This window comes from Lygodium microphyllum, chromosome 26, assembly GCF_053477565.2.
Source record: "Lygodium microphyllum isolate KBCC chromosome 26, Lygodium_microphyllum_v1.1.10, whole genome shotgun sequence".
NCBI classification, from domain to species: Eukaryota; Viridiplantae; Streptophyta; class Polypodiopsida; order Schizaeales; family Lygodiaceae; genus Lygodium; species Lygodium microphyllum.
In genome coordinates, this window is record NC_141160.1 from 119,155,683 (window position 1) to 119,179,033 (window position 23,351).

General features: G+C 40.4%; 1 protein-coding gene across 3 annotated transcripts; it reads right to left on the bottom strand.

Annotated features, from left to right (window-relative positions):
- Window positions 1–16,711: 16,711 nt before the first annotated feature.
- LOC148013748 (large ribosomal subunit protein bL21m-like) lies at window positions 16,712–22,927 on the bottom strand. Of its 3 annotated transcripts, XR_015688882.1 has the most exons (7): window positions 22,367–22,927; window positions 21,900–21,980; window positions 21,142–21,243; window positions 20,981–21,055; window positions 20,382–20,477; window positions 19,493–19,612; window positions 16,712–17,734 (listed from the first exon to the last, which is right to left on the bottom strand). XR_015688882.1 is itself a non-coding variant. In XM_087668141.1 (6 exons), the coding sequence occupies exons 1-5, from the start codon at window positions 22,814–22,816 to the stop codon at window positions 20,394–20,396; spliced, it is 792 nt and encodes a 263-aa protein (XP_087524267.1). In that variant the 5' UTR covers window positions 22,817–22,926; the 3' UTR covers window positions 16,712–17,734; window positions 20,382–20,393. The 3 variants fall into 3 exon arrangements, 2 of the variants coding, with proteins under 2 accessions (XP_087524267.1, XP_087524268.1); XM_087668141.1 differs by lacking the exon at window positions 19,493–19,612 and having other exon boundaries at window positions 22,367–22,926; XM_087668142.1 differs by lacking the exons at window positions 16,712–17,734; window positions 19,493–19,612 and adding an exon at window positions 18,892–18,910.
- Between the last annotated feature and the right edge of the window lie 424 nt (window positions 22,928–23,351).

Below are 23,351 nucleotides of genomic sequence, written 5' to 3' on the forward strand. Positions count from 1 at the left end.
AACTGAAATAGGCTTACAGCCTGTCATCCCATATTTGGACAGCATGTCCAATCCATACTGCCTCTGCAAGAGCTGTATCCCACTTGGTGATCTAATCACCTCAATGCCCAAGAAATAACGCAGCTCTCCCAAATCCTTCATCTCAAACTTCTGCTTCAATAGCATTTTCACATGAAGGATATCTTCATCACTGTCACCTGTCATAATCAAATCATCAACATAAATGACAAGCAGCATAATACCTTTCTCTGTTTTTCTCACATAAAGTGAGAAATCTGCCTTGGAAATCTGAAAGCCAATAGTGACAAGATACTGTCCTATCTTGTCAGACCATGCTCTAGGTGCTTGCTTCAAGCCATACAAGGCTTTCTTCAACCTGCAAACAAACTCAGGATGAACAGCATGCACATAACCTGGTGGCTGCTCCATATAGACCTCTTCTTGCAAATCACCATGCAAGAAGGCATTCTTTACATCCATCTGATGTAAAGACCATCCCTTTGATGCAGCCATAGCAATGACTGCTCTTACGGTTGCCATCCTTGCAACCGGACTAAATGTTTCTTCATAGTCAATGCCATATGTTTGTGCATACCCCTTGACTACTAATCTTGCCTTGTATCTGTTCACAGAACCATCAGCATTGTGCTTCACCTTATAAACCCACTTACAGCCAATTGCATTCTTACCTTTAGGCAAAGGTACTAACTCCCATGTAGCATTTGCTTCCAAGGCATCCATTTCTTCATCCATGGCTTTCTCCCATTTTTCTTTTCCCATGGCTTGCTCAAAATATGTGGGTTCTGGTTCCTGTATCACTTTGACCATATATGCATAGTGAATGGCTGTAAATCCATCATATTTCAGCCTATCCACAGGATACCTAGCTCTTGTAGACCTGCGCAAAGTAGGTTCACTCCCAGGTGCTCTCAAAACATCCCTGGTCTTCCTTACTCCAGGTGTAACAATAGAAGGAATACCCAACTCATCATCAATGCTCTGTTCTGAGCCACTGGATTCACCATCCACATAAGAGTGACCTGCATTCACATCAAACATGGGCTGATCAACCTTCTCTTTTCCTTTTCGTGATACCTGCATACCACTATCTGCATTGCTTTGAGAAGATTCTCCTGATCTCAATCTACCTGTCCATGGCGAAGAATGTGAACCACTGCTAGAGGACGCTCCAGGTCCACTAATATTTTGTGACTGCTGCTGTGAATTCTGTGTAGCATTACCATTTTGTGCATCTTCATCATCAATCACATTTACTGGTCTATACCAGCTACTCATCTCATCAAAAACAACATCTCTGCTCACTGTAAACTTACGAGTAGAAGGGTTATAGCATCTATACCCTTTTTGCTGCAGAGAGTAACCAATAAAGATGCACTTCTCAGCTTTTGGATCCAACTTGGATCTCAGCTCATCTGGCACATGTACATAGGCAATGCAACCAAAAATTTTCAAATGAGAAATATCTGGTTTCCTACCAGTATACCTCTCCTCTGGAGTCATTCCATGTATTGCTGCAGTGGGAGTCCTGTTCATTATGTAGACTGCTGTAGCAACTGCTTCAGCCCAATAAAAATCTGGCAGGTCTTTTTCATTGAGCATGGCACGAGACACCTCTCCAATATGTCTGTTTTTTCTTTCTGCAATTCCATTTTGCTGTGGGGTATGACTGCATGAATATTGCTACTTTATGCCATGCTCCTGCAGGAACCTTGCAAACTCATTTGAGAGGTACTCTCCCCCTCCATCTGACCTTAGGCATTTTACTTGCAGACCTGTTTCTTTTTCAACCATAGCTTTAAGAGATTTGAAATGCCCAAAAACTTCACTTTTCTTTTTCATAAAATACACCCAAACTTTTCTGCTATAGTCATCAATAAAACTGACAAAATAATGACAGCCTCCAAGAGATGCAGCTTTAGTAGTCCACACATCAGAGTGGATTAATTCCAATGGCTTCTTACTCTCTTGAACATGTCTAGGAAATGGTTTCCTTGCCTGTTTTCCAAACTGACAGGCTTCACATACCTTATGCATTTCTGCAACCTTGAATTTGGGCAATCCTGCAACAATATTTTGGGCCTGCATTGATTTAAGTCGTTGTACATTAACATGACCAATGCGTTTATGCCAGATATCAATATCTGCAACTACACCGGTCCCATGTGCAAACATTGCTGCACTCAATTCAAACATGTCTGCATCCAATGTAAACATTCTGCCCTTCTTCTTTCCTTTTGCTATCAAGCGACCTTTATTTTTCATATCCTCAACAAAGCATCCATGAGGATTAAATCTGACCTGCAAGCCCTGTTCAACCATTTGACCAACAGAAACCAGATTCTTGGTGATATTCGGGACATGAAATACATCGGACAGGTATTTCTTTTTCCCATCCTGCATAGACAATGGAATTTTTCCAATCTGCACAATAGGATGTGCAGTATCATCACCAGTCTCCACAAATCCTGGTTTTTTCATTTTCCTTGCATCCTCCATCCATTCTACATGACCTGTCATGTGGTTTGATGCACCTGAGTCAACATACCATACATCATTGCTTTCTTCTGCACTTGTCATAGAATTGTTCATGTGCTGCACCATGAACAAATGCTCATTTCTGTCATCACCCTGTCTACTAGAAGATGCATAATTCCCTTGTTGCAGTTTTCCATTCATGATGTCATTCTGCTTTTTATAGCAGTCTTTAGCCATATGACCCATTTTACCACAATAGTAGCATTCAACATTACTGTTTGCATTTTGGCCTCTTTGCCATCCACCACGACCTCTTTGGCTCCCCCTGCCTCTAGAGTTACCACGTCCTCCTCCATAGGACTGGTTTTCTTGAGTTTGCTGCATATTCTGATTTCTGCCACGGTCTCCAAATCGGCCTCCTCTACCTCTACCTCTACCTCTTCCAGCATTTGAGTAGAAGACAGCTTCTTTTGAAGTTCCTCCTGAAGAAGATGCACCACCATTTCTCTGTTCCTCAGAAATTAGAAGAGCAATCAACTCCTCAAAATCAGGAAATCTTTCACGAACTGAAATGGATGTCCGAAACTGTGCATAATCCTTTCCTAGACCATTCAAGGTCACGGAAACTAAATCATCATCTTCCACTGGCGACCCAATGGAAGCAAGTGCATCTGCAATCTTCTTCACCTTCATGTGGTAGTCGTTGATGCTCATACTTTCTCTTTGCACATTATGCAACTCTTGCTTGAGCTGCATTTTCCTGGCTTGCGTATTTGTGCTATACATTTTTGACAAAGTATCCCATGCCTCCTTTGGCGTACTTGCATCCTGAATATGCACAATCATAGAGTCTGAAATACTGATAGACAGCCAATACATAACTTTCCTGGCTCTCTCATGCCATGTTTTAAATGCCTGCATTTGTTGTTGATTGGGAACATCAGGAAGAACTGGTTCTTCTTCATTTCCTGCAACAAATTCCCAATATCCTTTTCCCATAAGGAAATTCGTCATTCTAAACTTCCATGCCTGGAAGTTGTTCTTGTCAAGCTTTTCAGTGACAATCTGTGAAAGAGAATCAGACGCCATTACAGAATACTGCAAGAAATTCTGTCACTGCAAAAAACACAGCTTCACCCTCACAAGGGCAAATCTGCAAAACTGGCGAAAGTGGTATTTGACCACACAGTCACTTCCTAGTGACGATTTTGCATAAACAGGAACCAAGGATGATTCTGAAACTCCCAATGTCTCTGCGCACAAGCATACGATGCAATTTCTACAGTAACTTTTCACCGACCTGTAGAACAGTGGTCGCACAGCATAAAATTGGGCCTTTTCTTGAGTGCGTGCAGAAAACTTCCGTCTGCAAAACAGGCCCCGAAATGGCCTCAAATCAAAAAAACAAGGTCGCCAAGGGCTAAAGCCCTTTCCCGCAGCATATACTGCCCTCTTGCTTCACCGCGAAGGGCGTCTCAACCTGAGACAATGCACTCCTGCAATTTCCGGCTGTGCTACCTGCAGAGATCTGCTCCCAAAACAGAAAATGAAAGCAACACTGCTCCTCTTACCAGACCACCGCGAGCTTGGCTTGCTTTCTTGAGCTCCTTACCACGAACAAGGCTCTGATACCATGTCAAGATTGTGGGAGAGAAGGAAGGAGTCTCGCTTGAAGCTTTCTTGCTTGCACAATGGGGGAAGACACACAAGGGTGGAGGCTGAAAAACAGTTTTCCTCTTCTTAGTTGTGTAAGCCAAAAAGAACTCAAGTACAAAGAAATAGAAGAACCCTATATATGGGTCTCAAACCAAACTCAACTAACTAAGGTGGCATACTAACTGAGCCACGAACTAGAGTAGATAAGGATAGCTATCATGTAGCTATTATTCATGGGCGGTGTACCAACCGCGTCTGCAACTGACAAGTCGGTGACATAAATATACAACGGTCACCCTGGCGTATCACGAGTGGAGCTCGATATCTCAACAAATGGCCTGAGCCCGTTTATCATCTTCTACATCAAGGCTATTGGATGGGTCAATTACTTTGGTCCCTTTTATGAAGGGCCAGTAGCCTCTTTCCATCATTTTGTATTTTACCAAGACTTGCCCAAGGAAGGAGATCTTTTCCATTAAATTTGCAAATTTGAGGCCTTACATCTACATAGGCCATGGCCATTATAGGAAGGTCTTACCAATTGCCTTAAGCAATGGCAGTGTCTAATCCTTTACAGGTGGCCAAGTACAATCGAATAACAGAACTGTTAGCCAATTTTTAAAGTTGTAGAGTTGAAAACGGTTGGAAATCATACATATGCAATATCTCAAGATAGGATTTAGGAGGTCATGTTCTTAGAACAACCCTTGATTTAGGCTTTACTGTTTTTCTAGGTTTTAGCGAGGTGAGCTTTGACTAGACTTCAAGCTCTTCCTGATAATGTGGCCTACTAGTGGAGTTCTTGGTGGAGCACGGCTTATCAATCAATTCTATTCTTTTGGATGAACCAGAAGAGAGTACAATGACACTCATATCGTCGATGTACCCAACAGACTAATATTGGGATATAGTCCATGTGTTTATAGTTGTACACATAGCCTTACAACCAAGAAGGAAGGGATAAATGTTATATAAGCACTTTGATGGATTTAATTTTCTGATTAAAAAACTAGATTGAGTCAACATCTAGCTAGCAACATGATTAAAATGTAACATTAGTACTTACAAGCACTCATCTCAAGATTTATGACACTTGAGATGTAAGATGTGGAGTGTTTGCTGAATTAAGTGTTGAGATATTTGCAATCACACCTACTTTAGTCCCTTTTTATGGAACAGCTAGGCTAGGAAGATGCAGTCCATTCTAGGAAGAGAGACAGATCCCATATGCACAGTGGATGTTAAGTGCTACCAAAGAACTCTATATAATGATGTACTTGAACTATCACTTTCATATATGATAATGCAATAGTACTTGTCTCTTTCTATCAAGTGTCTGTGTCATTGTTATCCATACACAAGATTGTGTTTATGAGTTCAAGTCTCAATCTTGAAACCTAATTCATTTGTGTAACAGTTGTCTACATTGTCATGTCAACATGAGTTGTGTCTTTATCTTCCATCCTCCATAGCTTCCGCCTTTGCCATGCTCTAGATCCCGCATCTTTGGCATTAAGAACTTTGAAATGGAGCTTTCAAAACTTCAACTAACTTTGGAGAAGATTAATCAGTGATTAGAATCACTGTTGTGCTCAGACATTGAAAATTTTGAAGAATGAAAAAGCTTGAAGCTTCCTGGCTATGGCTGCCAAGAAACAGACATTTAGGGTTTAGTTGATTGCAGCCACCATAGGAAGAATTTCACCAAACCCTCTTAGAGGGAGATAGCTCAGTGGGGGGGCTTTGAAAGCCCTATGGTGACCAAGAAGATTGCACTGCATGCAGACCACGCCATGCCCTGGAACATCATACTCCCCAAAATTGCATTGTTTTCAGGAGCTAAGCAATGCTTCCCTCCACGTCGACTAATCCCTGTGTTTAACATGCCATGCTAAAGTGCCTTGTGTTGGGAAAGAAGTTCTCAGTTGAAACTAGGAGCTGAAATGATCTCCTTTGGCTTCCCTAGGTCCTCCAAGGTCAGGGGGTCAAGCTGGCTATGGAGGTTGAAGGTCCAAGATGAGAGAATGAAGCTTTTCTTGTGCACTTAGTGAGGCTGAGGTTAGAGGAAGCTGAAAGATCATAGGAGGCTCTGATACCATGTGGAAAAGCAGATTTGCAGCAAGAAGAATGTGCACAAGAGGGTGATGAGAGCTCAAAGTATAAGAATAAAGTCTTGTTTTGAGTTGAAGATATTGAGGAAGAGGAGCACGACATTGATCAATACCTCAAAGTGAGATAGATAGGCTTGAGGCAAGTAAAAATGTAATTGGAGGATACTCTTTATGTGACAAGGGCCCCATGCGATGCCCCAAGCTACAACCAAGTGACCTAGAGTACTTTCTCATCATCCTCGTCCTTGTCCTCCTCCTCCTCCTCAACTAGCTCTCATGATTGCTCCATAACCAATCTTGATCGAGCAACCCCAAGCTTAGTCCTAACCTTAGCCCCCCGTAATCTTTTCTGCTCTCTAACACACTTGAAGCATTTACGCTTCACATGCCTTGTCTTTCCACAATGAAAGCAAACAGAACCTGTAAAACCTATAGAAGAGGACAACTGCTCTGTAATAGCATGAGTAGGGCTATCCAATACATCCAAGGAGCTCAAAGAATCAGGGGAACTCTCATCAGAGAGAACAGGCTCATCAAGAGGACTGTTTGCATGACTAGAAGAGCTTGAAGTCGTTATAGCATACTGCAAAGGGGACTCATCCAAACCAGAAGGGGAGAACACAAAGACATCAACCATGAATGCAAAAGCTCCCACACGGACAAGCCTAACAGACAAAAGCATGACATATCCAACCATTGTAGCTCGCAACCATAAAAGCATAAGCATGCCTTGGAGCCATAAATGCATAAGCATCCCCAAAACAAGGAGTATACATAGCTTTGCAGTGTCTCATACCGTACTGACATACACGTCCAATCAAGAATGGCATGTGGCAAATAAACCTGCAAGAATCAATCTCCAATAAAAGCCCAAATATCTGTGTAAAAGCATCCAGGTAAGAGGCTCTGTAAAATACATAGCAACAAACCATGTGCATACACGGGTGGCCATAAAGATCAACTGCTCCCTGACATACATGGGCAATAGCAGCCCAAATAGTATAGATGCCACACAATAGAGAAGTAGGACGGTCATAATTGTAAATCCCAAGCACTATCCAAGTCCACTAATCAGTAAGTATCCCACATATCAAATGCAAACAAGCAATCACAGCTCAATAGAAAACTACCAAAACAAGGGAGCATTTCACCGCTCAATACCTATAAGTGCATCCAAGTAATAGCCAAGATCCATAATCAGAGCATCAAATCCCATATAGCATCCAAGGTCGTAAAGGAAAAATCCAAGTCGTAACGGAAAAAGCCAAGTCAATGTCCAACTGCTCAAGGGAATACTCAAATGAATGTCGAGACGAGCTCAAACAACTGCCATCCACAGCCAAATCATAAAGCATTCACCAAGACATCATAACCCGTAACCATCTCACATGATAGGCATGCATTCCCACATCATTCTCGAGGAGCATTCGAGACCAACCGGGTGACCAATGTTAATGCCAATGTGGCCCAAACATAAAATGCTAATGTAGCACTATTGTAAACTGTCTGTGAACAGTCCTGGACTAAAGCAAATCAGTTCACAAATCAATGCCAAGTCAAATGCCAAGTGTCGGGGGGTCCAATGGACCAAGATCAAGTGCCAATGAGTAGCCAAGTGGGTGGGGGAGCTGGAGAATGATCACGTGCTGTCCAGGGCTTGCCAAAAAATGGTGCAAACTGTCCTGAAGGGGGTTGATCACGTTTTTTATGAAGGGGGGGCTCAATAGGTGCCAATGAAGGCCCAAACAAAGCCTCAACAAGCCAAGCAAGGCAGGAAGCTTCAAGCTTCAAGAGGGAAGCTCATCAATGGCTGCCCCGACCTGTAAACCTTGCTATACCTGTGTGGACTGAAGAATGAGATCTCATACCTCGTGTAGATGCCAGGAAGAGCTCGCGAAGGAGTGGCTCTGATATCAATTGAAAGGGATGCAGCAAACGTGAGAGAGAAGAGCACACACAATGTAGGTGCTGTCAACAATGTTATGACAGTCTTATTGCACTTTCATATAAATATTAATAAAGAATATGGGCAATCACTATACACGGGGAGGCCCAAGGGCCTTTTACCCCAACAATTATTTGTAATTCTAATTTGAAAGTCAAGCATAGCACCTATGCAAGTTATAATATTTTCTGTTGAGAAAACCTGTAGCTCGACAAAGGCATGGGCACTCTCTTTCATTCACTTTTGTGATGGTCGATATAATCTAAATGTGTATGCATAAACTAGGAAAGATAGGCCAAGAGAAACAAAAGGGACAAGTGCTCACAACTTAAGTGGAAGCCCAAACTCAAAACCCCATGTATAAAAATTAGAAAGTGAATAGATAAGCTCATTCTTATGGTATATAAACTTGAGAGCATGCTTCTTTTTTCTTGCTTTTCTATTCTGTCTACTTGTGCTCCATCTTGATAGTGATAGTGAGGGAGAGTGAGAGTGAGTGAATGAGGGATTTGAAAGGTGAAGCTCCTTCCTTGTGTCCACTCTTCTATTCTTTTCTTCTTGGGTGAGAGCTGGATTGGAGGAGAGATTGGGGTGTCTTTTATCTTCTTCACATTTCCTCTTGTAGACCAGGCGCTTACAGATTGAATTGGGAGCTACAGTGTAGTGAGTTCACTACACCCTCATTGGTTTTCTCATTTTTGGTTTTGTGTGGTTTGGGAGAAGAATGGATACATCGATAAGCATGGAGGATGTATAGTCTCACTGCCAAATTGAATGAAGCACTTGAAATAATAAACGTCCATCAAGTTTGACAATTGAGCTTGCGAATGCTCCAAAATTTTGGTTCCATTTTCAAGAAATGATGGAATCATCCATAAAGGGAAAAAATATATTTATCATGCATCAAAATAGGAGCGCTACTCTGCAATGGAATAGGAGCATATACTTTGAAACAAATTAAAAGTGGTTTCACAACAAGTGTGAGATAGAGTAGGGTGTGGACTTTCAGATGAAAATGTAGCGTTAGAATAGGATAGGAAAATTAAAAGAGCCTTAGGAATGACCTTAGATTATAAAAACCATTAACAAAAAAAATCTAAAACTTTGGTCTCTATTTAACACCCTCACAAATTTTTAAAGGTTCTACTTGCAAGTCAGAAGCTAGGGGATTGAGAAGGATCTATAACTTTTCGCTCCCTCCCTCTCCATCCTAGATCTTGACCCTAGACTTCTTTCATTCTGATGCTATTAAAAGCCCTATGGCTTCGTCAATTGGCAACATCTTGTGAAACCTTCGATTTTCCATACAATTATCAGCCACCTACTAGTCATTTAGGCTTTGTCAATCCATCACATATAGGCCTTTGGCTTAGTCCCATTTCAAATGGTTGAATTTATTAAGTCTTTGGCTTTTAGACTTAGCCTAGTGAATCAATCCCTTCATAAGCCTAAATGCTTGCCTCACATCCAGTCAACTATGAAGCCTTTAGGCCTTTAAGACTTTAGTCTTGGTCTAAGTGTCAATTGGCCATCCTATTGCTTGGCTTTCCCTACATTATGAATCGGTTGTCTTGGCTTTGTCTTTGTTTTCATCCATATTTGGTTGCCTCCTTGTCATTTGGCCCTACGCCTCTTCCACTCTCTCAGTCATGTTGGCTTTGTCTTTGCTGCCACCCATATTAAGTGGCATCCTTGTCATTTGGCCCTACACCGCTTCCACTCTCAAATGATAAGCCCATCATAATCACCTTGCAAGGTCACCATTACCTACCAACTCATCCACTTGGTTATTGTGCTAAAAATTTGGCTACCATCAAAATGAGCCTTATCCAACATGACAAATAATTGTCCATTCACTACTTGACTCCACCTAAGTGTTTGCAATATTATAATAGACCTTATTCACCATTCCCAACATAAGTGAGTAATAAAGATATAGAATTAAAAGAAGGATTTAAGCTAGTACTAGGGTCATTTGAATACAAGGAACCCTCAACCCAAATATCATTATTTTTATTTTCCTTTGTATGAATTGGGAAGCTATTGTTGCATCTAGGCTATGCTCACTATAAGGGGTCTTTGTCATAGCGTACTCCTCATCCACACAACATGCAAATCCACTTTTATCTTAGTATTAACAATTGTATGTCACTAAAAGGTTCCATTAGGAAATGCAAGGTACAAGGGGAACTTATGTAGATTGATTTTCTTAGTGTAATATTGGTTTAGAAGGACTAGAGGGAATAATAGAGCATCAAAAATGCTTAGATAAACATACAATATGGCTAGGTACCTTTCCAAATGGAAAAGACTACCTTTTGTTTTTTGGGTGGGTTGGGGGGAGGAATCGATTTTTGGGGCTAAAATTAGCCCACCCTATTGATATGGCACTTGGGAGAAATAGTGGGGCATAAAGTAGGTCTATAAACTGCCTCTCTGGAGGGTCCCATGCACCACATGTATTGAGTTTTAAAAAGACATTGATTTGGAGGCATTTTAATGCAAAATAGAATGTGAAAAATGTGTATTTGAACTTGCAATATGATTGGGTACCTTTTGAGATCTAAAAGCCCTTTTGGGTGGAAAAAAAAAGTTAAGCCATTTTTTAGGGGACAAAATAAATCCCACTTGCTAATGTTGCACTTTTGGAAGAGTGGTGGATCCCATCTTGCAGGATGAAAAGCACTGTGACTTGGGTGACAAGAAAGGAAGATCCACCTTTTTTGGGGTGGAATCCACCACAAAAAGTAGGGTGAAGCCTAAGAATATAGGGAAATCAAGGGACAAAAAGGCATATAATGATTACCAAACTCAAGAGACTAATCCAAGTTTAATGTTTCCTAATCAATTCCTTACAAGTCCCTTTTGGAGTCCATATTTTCCCTAATATAAATGCTTCTTAAATAGTCTTTGCTTTTGATAACAAGGTTTGGGATGATCGATGATGATTGCATGGAACTAGGATATCTCATTAATGATCACGATAATGATGATAATGACAATGAGTGTGAACTTGATGATGAGACGATGTCTCAAGACGCATGGTAGTAGGCTAGAGACAATGACCAAAGATAATGATGAATGAAAAATAGCTTACAATCCTTATTATGGTTATTATTGTTTTTCTTTAGTCGTTGGCTCCCATTCACGTGTGTTTTTGAATTCTAGACTAGGGAGCAGTGCAAGAATTGAATCTAATCTCCACCTAATGTGACTTAAATCAAGAGGTTTGACACACAAGAATGAATGATAGACTAAGGCAACAATAGTTGTTGGGTCCCATACACATGTGTCTTTGCCTAAGCTCGAAGACATTACATGAATTGAATCTAATGTCCATGTAATGTGACCTAAACAAAGAGGATTGACACACAAGAATGAACGATGGCAAAATAGAGCTCCCAAAGTCCTCATCTTACCCAGACTGAGGCTCATAAGGATGAGACATACACATAAAACATCATAGAATAGCATGTATTCTAACAATTATGTGTGAGCTTGGTTGCCATATCATTGTAAAACTTGTTATATGTAGGTGACATGGTACTAATCTACAAATTTTATTGAGGTCTTATAGAGATACATACACATCGTAGGCTTCCTTTTTTTTTGCAAAGTTAGTGATCTGAGTTGAGAGAAGTGAGAGGAGACTTGTAGAAGTAGAGAGGTGAGCTAAAACATGCTAAGCCATGCTCAGTTGTGCTCTGATACCATGTGAAAACACGAGATCTAGAGCATGGTAGCTATGGTGGCTCATAGACATAGACCAAACTCATATGCACTTGGACATGATAGAGACAAAGTGACCTGACTGAAGAACACAAACCAAACAGCATGTACCCTAAATTGAAAAGCAGAATGATAGTGACATTGCATTCATCTCATATAAAAGTGGCATCCAAGTACAATGTTATATAGAGATGGGTAGGTTCCAGTCTTTCTCTCTATGCCTATGGCATTCCTACAGCCTGCATGTCCTCTGCCCATCTGCTCTTACAAAGAGGCAGCATGGATGTGATTGCAAATCTCAACAGGATTGATATTGAAGCTTGGCAAGACTAAGGTGATGGTGTTCAACATTGCACAAGCTTTGTGACTTAAGTAAGGCATCAATTGAATCTTGGAGGGGACATCATTGAGTGCTAGATCCTATGTATATTAGGGAGTCATGTTTACTAGACCTACATTTTCAGTGCAAGATGCATAAGGTGCCAAGTTGGACAGAGTTTATGTAGCCCTTCAAGAGCCCCAAGGGAATTGCACATATGTTCAATTCCAAGAACCTCATAGCAAAGTGTGGTTGTTTGATACATTGGTTACTTGGGCCCTAGCATATGGAGTCCCAATATAGGTGCACAACTTTTCCAAAAGACTTGGAAGAGTATTAAGAGGATGCTATTAATTATGATTGTTCACATGATATGGAGCAAACCATTAGTACCACATGAGACTGTTAAAGCAAAGATAGAAGAAGCACTTGTGGTTACAAAGACCTTTCAATTAGTGACTTGCTTATGGGAGCTCCCCAACCACAAATATCCATGATTGACATTTATTTCCTCAAGAGAATATGTAAAGAATGGAGACTCAAGGGACACACTATTGGTATAGAGAGATGTCATCATGGTTTGGGATACATGGGTTACAGATGGATGTACTTCTAACACTACAATATAGTTTGAATTCCCCACACTTAAATGTGACCCATTCAAATTGGAATCAAGTTATCAAGTCAAAATTGATACATAACATGTCCCCCCCCCCCCTCTCCAGACCTCTCGACACAAAGATGGAATAGTATTAGTGCCAATTCTTCCATATCTCACCCAAGGAATTCATTATCGTGCTAGCATACATGGATGTATACTCATCCAATGGTAAATCTAGTGCTATTGGATAGCTATGGAGATCATCACACCAACTCAAGATTAAGGTGACATGGTATAAACATGTTTGAGGGTACACACTTTGCTAGTTATTTCTTTAGGAGGTTGAGTTTAAGGACCTCTTTATTTGTAGATACACTATGCATTATGAGATCAAAGGAAGATTTCAATGCCTTTCTCGAGATAGGTGTCACCACAAAAACTTTTAACTTATTGCTTTGGCATGATTAAGTTGCACATAGTTGACATGCACATGTGAAGTGCAACTTAAATTAGGCAAAGTCATAGTCATTAGCAAAAGTTGTGATAAGTTATGATGTGACAAGTACCAATGGGTATCTAATGATAGTCTTGGCACTAGGCGTTGAATGTGCCCGTGGAAATGACTTATGGTTTCATTGGGGCTAGATAAACTAAACATTTGATGCTTAGAACTAAGGTTGATGAAATTATGAAGACTTTCAAGTTCATAAGGCTTAGCATTTTAAATTGTGGATAGGCGATGGCCAATTTGAGGGCAAGGCCAAGCAATTATTGAATTTTTTGTGATAAGCTATTATTGAAAATTCATTTCTAGAGGCTAAATTTTATAGTTTCAAGTTTTCCACTTGGCCAAAGGAGAGAGATCAAGCCAAGCAAGGCTAAGGAAGCTTGTAAGGAGCCATTCCGAACTGGCTAAGGATCGAATTGGGTCTATCCAAGTTGAGCAACTTTTGCTCTAGGATTTGTAGCAATAGTAGAGAGCAATCTAAAGCAAGCAACAAAAGATGATCCCCAACAAGAAATGACAATATCCAAGGCCCCCTTTTCTTCTCTACCTCAATGAGAGGGGGTAGTAGAAGAGGGGGCCAATCTTCCACACTAGCCTTTTTATCCCCTTTCAAAGCTACTAGCACCATCAAAATCACCATTAGAGTTACCGTTTGACACTCCCACCACCACTATTGGAATCAAATACTTCAAGTGTCTGGCAATGCACTTACTGGTACAAATCCAATCTTCTACAGTAATTAGGATTTCTTACTAGTCTTCAAAAGTATGCGTTTAACTCTCAACCTTTAAACAAAAGGGTTTGTTGTAATTTGAGGAAATTGTAGCAAATGTATGAAGGAGTGCCCATCCACAATTGGAGAGACTTGTATGCAAGTGCTCAAGACCCAAGTTATGCTCAAATATCATACAATCAAGAGGCAATATGGGTATTTATGCTACTAGTCATTTGTGACAACCTTTTGTTCTAGAGAGATTTTACCAATCAATGGAGAAAGATGGGATTCTTGAAGACCATAACTCTCATATTCACGAAAAAGCCCAACTCTTCTCAAGGATTGGAGAGCAATATCTTGAATTCTACAAGTTTTCTAAAATAGAAATTAAAGGAATAGTATAAGGGGCACTAATTTTGGGGCCAATCAAGTGTCACTTGTCTACCATTGTTTGATAAAGTGTTTACTTCCAAGATAATGTTTGAAAATCAAAAAATATGTAACATTGTTCATTATCTTTTGAAAGGGAGGGACTCATTTTACAAAAAATGTCATTTTTAGAGTCAAAAATTTACCTACCTTGCTTATGCAATACTAAAAGAATAATAAAGTATTGGAGTATAAGGTGGTTATGTAACTCCCTCTAGTAATCCCTAGTTTTCATGAACAAAAAAGCTCCCTCTAGTGAGCATGAAATGGTTATATAACCCCCTCTATTGAGCAAAAGGCTTGGTTATATAACTCCCTCTAATGAGCCCTAAGATTTCACAAACAAAAAGGCTTGTAAAAAGATGGTAACTAAGATGGTGCAAAGTATGGAACCCATCACTTTTGAGATAGGACCTTGTAGGTCGTAGAAATGTAGGGGGTATAAGACAAAGACAAGCATGTAATGGTGACCATGATGAAGGGACTAATCCAAGTTTGAGGTTTACTAATACACTCTTTTAAGACATCCTTTTTGAGTCCACATCTTTCCTAATGATCTTACAATGGTTAGTCTTTAAACAAAATGAATGTATTACTTTAATGAAAAGAAAAAATGATTTTTCAATTTAAGTTCTTTAATTGGAATCTCATGAATGAAAAACCAAAGTCTCTTGTCTATAGAAAATTGGACTAAGGTAATGTGAACTAAATTGAAAAATAGAAAACCCAAAAATGTATCTCACTATTGATTCCTAATTTTTACCCAAGATAGATTTGAAGTTTAAACACAACCATTTTAGAAAGAGCTCAATACATCAACTAGTATTTTAAAATATCAATAATGCATTCATCCCAAAACATTTTCAACCTCAACTATTGTTTAGCCCCTAGTTTGGAAATACTTTTGTGTTTTCCCTCTCACTTCTAGATGTGATTTCATACAATCCTCGAACCAAACACTTCAATGTTTTAAAGTACTTAAATGTTTTTCCTCTCTCTGCCACATCTTTGAACAATCCTCAAATCGAACAAGATATGTTAACTATTCATCAATCCAATCACATTTTTGGAAGTTAGACTAGTAGGCAACTCATTAATTGAAAAGTCTAAATTGGTAGATAATGGATATTTATGGTGTTGTAGGGAGCTCTCTAAATTAGCAAGCATGTACATGTCATCTTTAGAGCTTCATTGTGTGACACTTTTATTTCACAAATTCCTTTGTATCTTTCTTCACATGGGCCTCAATACAATCACCATGGTTCATGACCTAGCCATATAATTAAGTCTCCCTCTCACACTCTAGTGGCCACTTTCAAGGATATTTGAAATTGGGTGAATCAAAGTAGCTTATTTGGCTTTTAACATGTACAATATTACAAGGCATCACCATTATGTTGTGGGAGCTAATGCAAAGAGAGAGAAAGGTTGCAAAGACTACCAACATGATAACATTATACATCTTGCCCATACAAATGTGACTAATAACATTGCAAACACCCCCGTCGTTTCTCACGATACTCATCATACCACCTATTTTGTTGGGTAGTACTTTGTAGTAGTGGATTGGAGAAAGCCATAGTGTTGAGCAATTCTTATTTCATCCAAAGAGCAATCTGGATCCATAGGAAACAATCCATCATAAACTACACTTCTATATGCATAAGCCCTCCTACATGAACTAACATCTAGTGTAGCTGGAAACTTGAGAGCTGAGCTATCAGTGCACTGTAACTAATCTGTAAACATACACACTTCTGAACAATGCTCATACACAAGCTTTGTGGTGTAGACAACCTATGATCCATAGAATTAAGGTTCAAAATACTTTGGCCAAATTCCCTCTTTATTTCTATGAACAAGGGGCCAGATTAATGCCCTTCCTACAAGAGTACAAGGTGAGTACGAGGTAAACCTTTGATCCAATAAATGGGCAACAATTCACTACCATAACAAAGAATTGGAAAATATAATCCTACAATCTAGTATGTACTCGGGAACAAATCAGCTAGTCTATCTATACATTTGCTTTCCTCTCTAGCATCTCATTGAAAAGAAGCTCAACCAACATTTACAAAACACTTTTTTCCCATCCTAAAACAAGGAGCACACAATGCAACCAGTTTGGAGGAAAAAATAGACAGTTTTATAACCAAAATGCACAAAAAATAGCCAGTTTTCATCAAGACAAACTAGAATTGATTTTGAGGATAAAACATCCAATTTTATAACTAAAATGTCCAAACAAAAGTTGGTTTTCATCAAGACAAACTTGACGTCCAGTACATTAATAATCCAACTAGGAGAAATACACAAGACAGTTTTTTGTGAACAGTGGTCTCAACCACCTGCTCAAGTGGAAGAGGTTAACCTCCTTTTCTTTTGAAGGAGATTTGTTTAATATAATACTATAGCCATTGGCTGATCAACTTGTTAAGTCTCATCCAAATAAGTTTCGTGTGTTCCTCTTGAAAAACTTGTTTCAACAGTGAGGGAAAGAATTCAACAAAACTCATCAAGATAAGGTTTGATTACAATCAGAGATGGGGCTTCTGCACTGGTGTTCAATAAAACATATTCTAGCAACAAAAGTCGAGGTAGCAGAGATTTAGTTATGGTTATCACAAAGCCTAATAGCTTGGCATCACAAAGCCACCAGGCCCATGTATTGATATGGGTTTGGGCAGCATTCAGACCAGCCTCAATTTCATTGTCGCATTGCAAAGAGATGATTATTTTTTGATTGAAGATCATTCACAAGCAAACAACACCCTTAAACTTTGCAGTGACTTCAACAGATTGACAGGAAGAAAACTGTTTTGAAGCAACACAACTCAGTTCCCCATGATATTCGGAAAACTTCAAACCATGGCCCTCTTCCCTGTTGCAACAAAAATTGCTCCATGTAGGCAGTCATATCTAAACTTTATTGTGCCTCCATACAAATCAATTGGCGTTGTAAGTAGGTCACGTGTCACTGCACTACTGATATGATGGTGCCATGCTGATGTGGCACAGCCTTGGACAGCATTTTATTTTGCATTCCATAAAAAAAGGGAAGAGCAGCACCCTGTTTTAGGTTGCCGTTAAAAGCTGAAAGATTTCCTTTCCACATTTAAGATGTAAAATCAACAGTCCAGCTTGGCTGCAGGCATCCATTGCTTTCCTGCTTGTAGTTGCTATACTCTCCCCCCGCTTGGAAACAGTAGTCCAAGTTTTTGTTCTCTGCAAAGATTAACTTACTGGTGAGGAAAATATAAAACAAATGTCTAGAAAATACAAAGACAACCTGGAAATACACATTACAAGAACTTGGGTGATTCTTTTTGAAAAAAAATTCACAAGAATGTCTGTTGCTCTTTCCACATGCAATGCTGCACAGGCTCAAGTTTCCATGAATTTAAGGCTGAGAAACAAGGTTTAACATACACAATGGTCATTAGGAGTTTCAACGGGGTCAAAGTTGATCAATTTGCACCGAAGCAATGAAAACAAAATATTCTAAGATAGGTTCTAAAGTCATGATATTTAGTACTATGTTTGGTACATTTTATTTTGTTTGGTTCCAGTTATGTCATACCTTCAATTTGGTACTGTTTGACCCATACTACTTAGCTCCTAGATACTGTTTCTTAGTGCCATTTGATATTACCTATGTATCATTTGGTGCTATTTCATTTACTTGTACTATTATCATATACTCTTAGTTGCTAACCGTCATCATATGCTATGTAGGCCTAAGGTACTCAAGTGAGCCTGTACAGAACTCAATGATAAATCAAAAACATAAAAGAACGTCTAATGCATGCACTTAGTGAACAGCCAATTAGGTAGACTGTAACACCAAGTCATACGTAACTCTTGCTCGCAAAGAGAATGTTTTGGACCTTGCTAGCAAAAAAAGCAGCCAAAAAGGTCTAGCATCTGAAGTCTTCCTTGAGGCTACAATAGCACTGACAGCTAGTGAGCTCACTAAGCTAGCACATGAGCATGAGGCTTGGGACAAGTCTTGCTAACAATCACAAGCACATTTGTTTGAAAGAAAAAAGTCTGAGCAAGATCGCACAAGAAACGACCAGGAAGCAAGCTTAGCGCGTGGCATTCCAAACCAAATGTGAGGAGGCTACCTTGCAATCATTTGTCTGCAAGATGGCTGTCCTAAAGGACTCCAAATCAAGGGTGCAATCAAAAGCTTATGGTGAGGTCAAACCGTCTATAATAAGTTCAATCATACTACCTTGCTCATTTAGAATATAAGTTGGTACTTGCAATGCAAACTTCTAGACCACCCAGGTTGCTGTCTACTTGTGTGTGTGCTGCTACCTACATCTTCAGCTGCTTGCTGTTACAAGATCACCGCCTCGATTTTCAAAGTTGGTGTGCAAATTTCCTGCTGAATCCCTGACACATCCAAGAAATCTGGATGAGCACTAGCACCATTGGTCAAAGTGGTCATAAAGTGACTAAGAGCAAACACACTAGGGACACTTCAAAGTCAGGGCAGCCAAGTACTATGTCAGCCAACCCATCCATACAATGGGAAGGTGTGGGCTGGTGGTATGGGATGCCAACTCTTGAGATGTGGTCATGATCCAGTTTGCGGCCCGTTTGGCTCTATAGCTGGGAGGCAAGTCTAACATCCAAGGATGTAACAATCCCAACCCCTCCCCTGCACATGCAAGTTTCCCACCTGAATCCCAGCCCCTAGCTCCCCCTTCACCTCCCCAGAACTCTCCACCTCTATAAATAGTGGTCTGTAAGTTTCTGTGTGTTACACGTATGGTGTAAAAGTAGTTGTTCAAACTCTCCCTCTTGCCCCTCCCCTTCACTTTCCCTTCTCTGCAAATAGTGGGTGTCAATTGTTTGCATGTGCCTTACGAATATGGATTAATATAGGCATTCAGATGTCTGGCATCAGCAAAAGAAAAGCACTAAAACTTAAAAGAGTGTATTCCACTCGACATTTTGGCTCAGCTAAAATACCTTGTGCATTAGCACCATGATGCTACCTGCAGGCAGCTAGCTTGCAATGATGCGCTGTGGCAACATTCAGTCCGGCCTTACTTTCATCATAGCCAAAATGACAATGTCACCGTACTGATCCTATCATATGCAGAATAACTGACGTATTAATAACAATGTCAAGTGTTACCTCCATATAGACCCACATTTATTGAGACATCACTCACAAGTTTCCCACCTGAATCCCAGCCCCTCTCTCCCCTCCCTGCCCCTAAACCTGCATTCTCTCCCTCCTCTGTAAATAGTTGTCAAGTTTTTGCATGGCCCATTACATATATGGTTCGAGCCCTCTATCTCTTTCCTCCCTGCCTCTCCTCTGTAAATAGTTGTCATCAAGATTTTGCATGGTGCATTATATAAATGGTTTGAACACTCCCTCTCTTTCCTCCCTGCCCCTCCCCTTCACTTTCCCTTCTCTGTTAACAGTGGGTGTCAATTTTCTGCATGCGCATTACAAATATGAGAGAACATAGATTTCACACATCCTACATCAGTAAAGACTTTGCACTTGACAAACATTGACTTTTTGGCTCAGCTAAAATACCTTGTTGTATTAGCACCATGATGCTACCTGCAGGCAGCCAGCTTGCTATGAGGGGCTGGGGCAACATTCAGTCCGGCCTTACTTACATCATAGCCAAAATGACAATACCAACATATCAATCCTATCATATGCATAATAACTTAAATAAACTTTGCCATTACCTCCATACAGACCCACATTTATTGAAACATCACTTGGAAATAAAGGATATTATATTCAGTGACCAGTTTTGAGAAACAGGACAAACGCAAGTATACATATGAAAGAAAGTCTCAATATAGGATGCACTCCATCATCGAAACCTACCCAGAACATAAATTATGATGGCTGCAAAGCCCCAACCCTTGCGCTTCGAGCCTCTCCAAGTCCTCTAATGTCAAGTATGCGCAGGCGGGTCAGTTCCTGTGGAAAGCATTTAAATTTGAAAAATCAGATGCCTGTATGCTGTTGATTCCCACAGACAATTAGCATACACAGTTACACTTGAAGACCTGTCAAAACTACAGTTACACTTGAAGACCTGTCAAAACTATAAACAATAACCTGCCAATGCACAGGCCTTACAGAAGCTGAAGAGGGCAAGGTAAATGCATCTTTCTTTTCTTAAGAAATAAAAAGAAGATCATGGCTTTTGCAAATGAAGTAAAACAGACAGCTTTAAGAAATTTCACAACCCAAGTTCACAAGCATACAGCTTTATGGGAACTCAAAATAGGGTGAACCCTAGTAATAATGAGAGCTATCAAGAAATTTCAGTTGAAATCAAGCAGTGAATTCTTAGATGCATTCATGCATATGCAGATTGCAAGAAGCAACTGCAATATGACAGAAAGATTGTTCCAACAAGTAAGTAGTCCAGAATGTAGAAGGCCTTCTGCAGCAAAGAATTCCGACTCTAAACATACCTGTCGATGCCCTCTATGCCTACGATAATTTTTCCTCCGCTTCTTTTTGAAAATGATAACTTTGGCATCCAAAAGCTGCCAATCAATATAAGTTCTAAAGATGATAAGAACCTCCCATCACTGTTTAGACAACACTAAACGCACAAGACTTAAGACCATACCTGCTCTTCAACCACTGCATGAACAGCAGCCTTTGGTACAACAGGCCTTCCTATGATTGTTTGTGCCTTTGAGCCTAGTAACAAGACCTTCAGTAAACATAGCTGTAGAACCAGGAACCATAAGAGATGATGAGACTCGTCACAACCCACAACAGAACAAGTATTAACATAGATCACTGACTCAAAATTTGTCAAACAGTCCATTCCCTAAGCAATCCTCTTTACATATGGACAAGAGTACAGCACTTTGTCCCAATATTGAAGCACGGGTAGGGAAAATGTAAGTAGCTCTTAACTTTCTAGAACTCACTGCAGTCCTCTTCTTGACACAAATACAGGGATTGAAGAGGGGGCATTCTCATAGATTCTGAGTTGGCTGGGTATGTTCAAGCACAGGATCTGCATTGAGCTAGTGATTCCAAGCTAAGACATGTATTGAACTAGTGACGCCAAGCACTTTTGCAGAGAGCAAACAACAAAGTTGGTATCGGGCTGTCAGGTCCAACTGATTTCCAATCGTACAGTGTCGTGCTGCAGCATGGGATTTGAAGGCAGATAATGATACAAGAAAAGATATAGAGGGATACTATGTGAATATGTTCAAGCAATGCTACTTATATCACTTATACAAAACGAACCAATTAGTACTGTATTGAAACAACTCTTCTTGATCACAGTGTCAACTTATTGATATTTCAGGTTAGAAGTAGCTTAAAAACTACCAACAGAGCTCAAAATAAAATTGGATCTCTTTTAACCTTGTCGTTCACATCAGCATGCTTCAGCTTTTCTGTGTAGATATAATCTCCAGGTGAGATCTTGAATTGATGAGAACCAACCTACACAGCATCAAAACAAGAAAACAATATACTACTTTCACGAAGAATTTTGAAAAATCTCTCTCTTTCTCTCTCTCTCTCTCTCTCTCTCTCTCTCTCTCTCTCTCTCTCTCTCTCTCTCTCTCTCTCTCTCTCTGTGTGTGGCGTTTTTCTATGTGCCTGTCTCTTAGTATGTGCACTGATAAAGATATATTTGCTCGCCCTGTGCTCATAGGTATGCAAAGAACAGCATGTGTGAGATGTGTGCATTTTTTTTGTGCTTTCCAATGCTAAAGATATATGAGCTCACTCTATACTCGCAGATAAGCATATGACACTATGTCTGAGATGTGTGCAATTCTAATGTACTTTCAGATGTGGCACTGCACGATGAGTTTGGGCAGGACCTGCACGATTGCAAAAGCCTTAGGTGCCCTGTAAGGCGGGATTTCTTCAGGTTTGACGCGCCCAACGATTTGGTACCCAATCTCCGCAGCTTGCTCAATCTCCTTGGCACTGAGAGGCTCCCGGTCAGGGGTGACCTCTCCCGCATCAGCCCCATTGTCCAACTCTTCATCACCGCTGCCAGCATCTTCGACTGCCGAGTCCTGCGAACCATCAGGCCCTTCAACAACTGTAGCCAGGAAGCGGGGGCGCGCTTGCCTCCAGGGAGCCAACAGGGGGAGATAAGCGCCAAGCCTCGGGTCGGACGAGCTGGAGAGGAAGGCAGAAAGGTCGCGATGCCTGGCGGGGCCGCGGGTGGAGGCCGCAGACGAGAGCTGCCTGCACGGGAGAAGACCGGCGAGAAGCCAGCTTTCCCTGCATAAACCCCTAGCAACAGCAGCAGCAAAAGCCATGGCGGTGTGCCTCCTCTATTCTCGTCATCGTTCCATTTGCAAATTTGCAAAGGTTTGCAGGCCTGCTTGCCCTGATTTTACCTATTTACCCCCTTGACTTTTAAATCGGCATTGCACTACTCACTAAGTACCTTCATTAGGTAACACAAACTTAGGGATGCAATGGAAGTGATAGCATGGCAGCTTCACTTCCCTATCGCACAGTGGGTAATGTGATCACAAAAACATCACATGTTTTACTCTCCTTTACTTACAACCCCTCTATCTCTCACCCTTTTTACACATCTCCCCTCTGTATCCACACTCACTCACTCAATCACTCTCTCTCTCTCTCTCTCTCTCTCTCTCTCTCTCTCTCTCTCTCTCTCTCTTACACATATGTATAAAAGGCCAGATACGCATTTGCATCAAGGAGTACATAGACTCATATATACATGCAATAACCATGCACCAAACTTGTAAACTTGTATCCATACTTGCTCTGCACAACAATTAGAAGTAGCTCTAGATGATCCTTGGATGCTACAATGAGAAA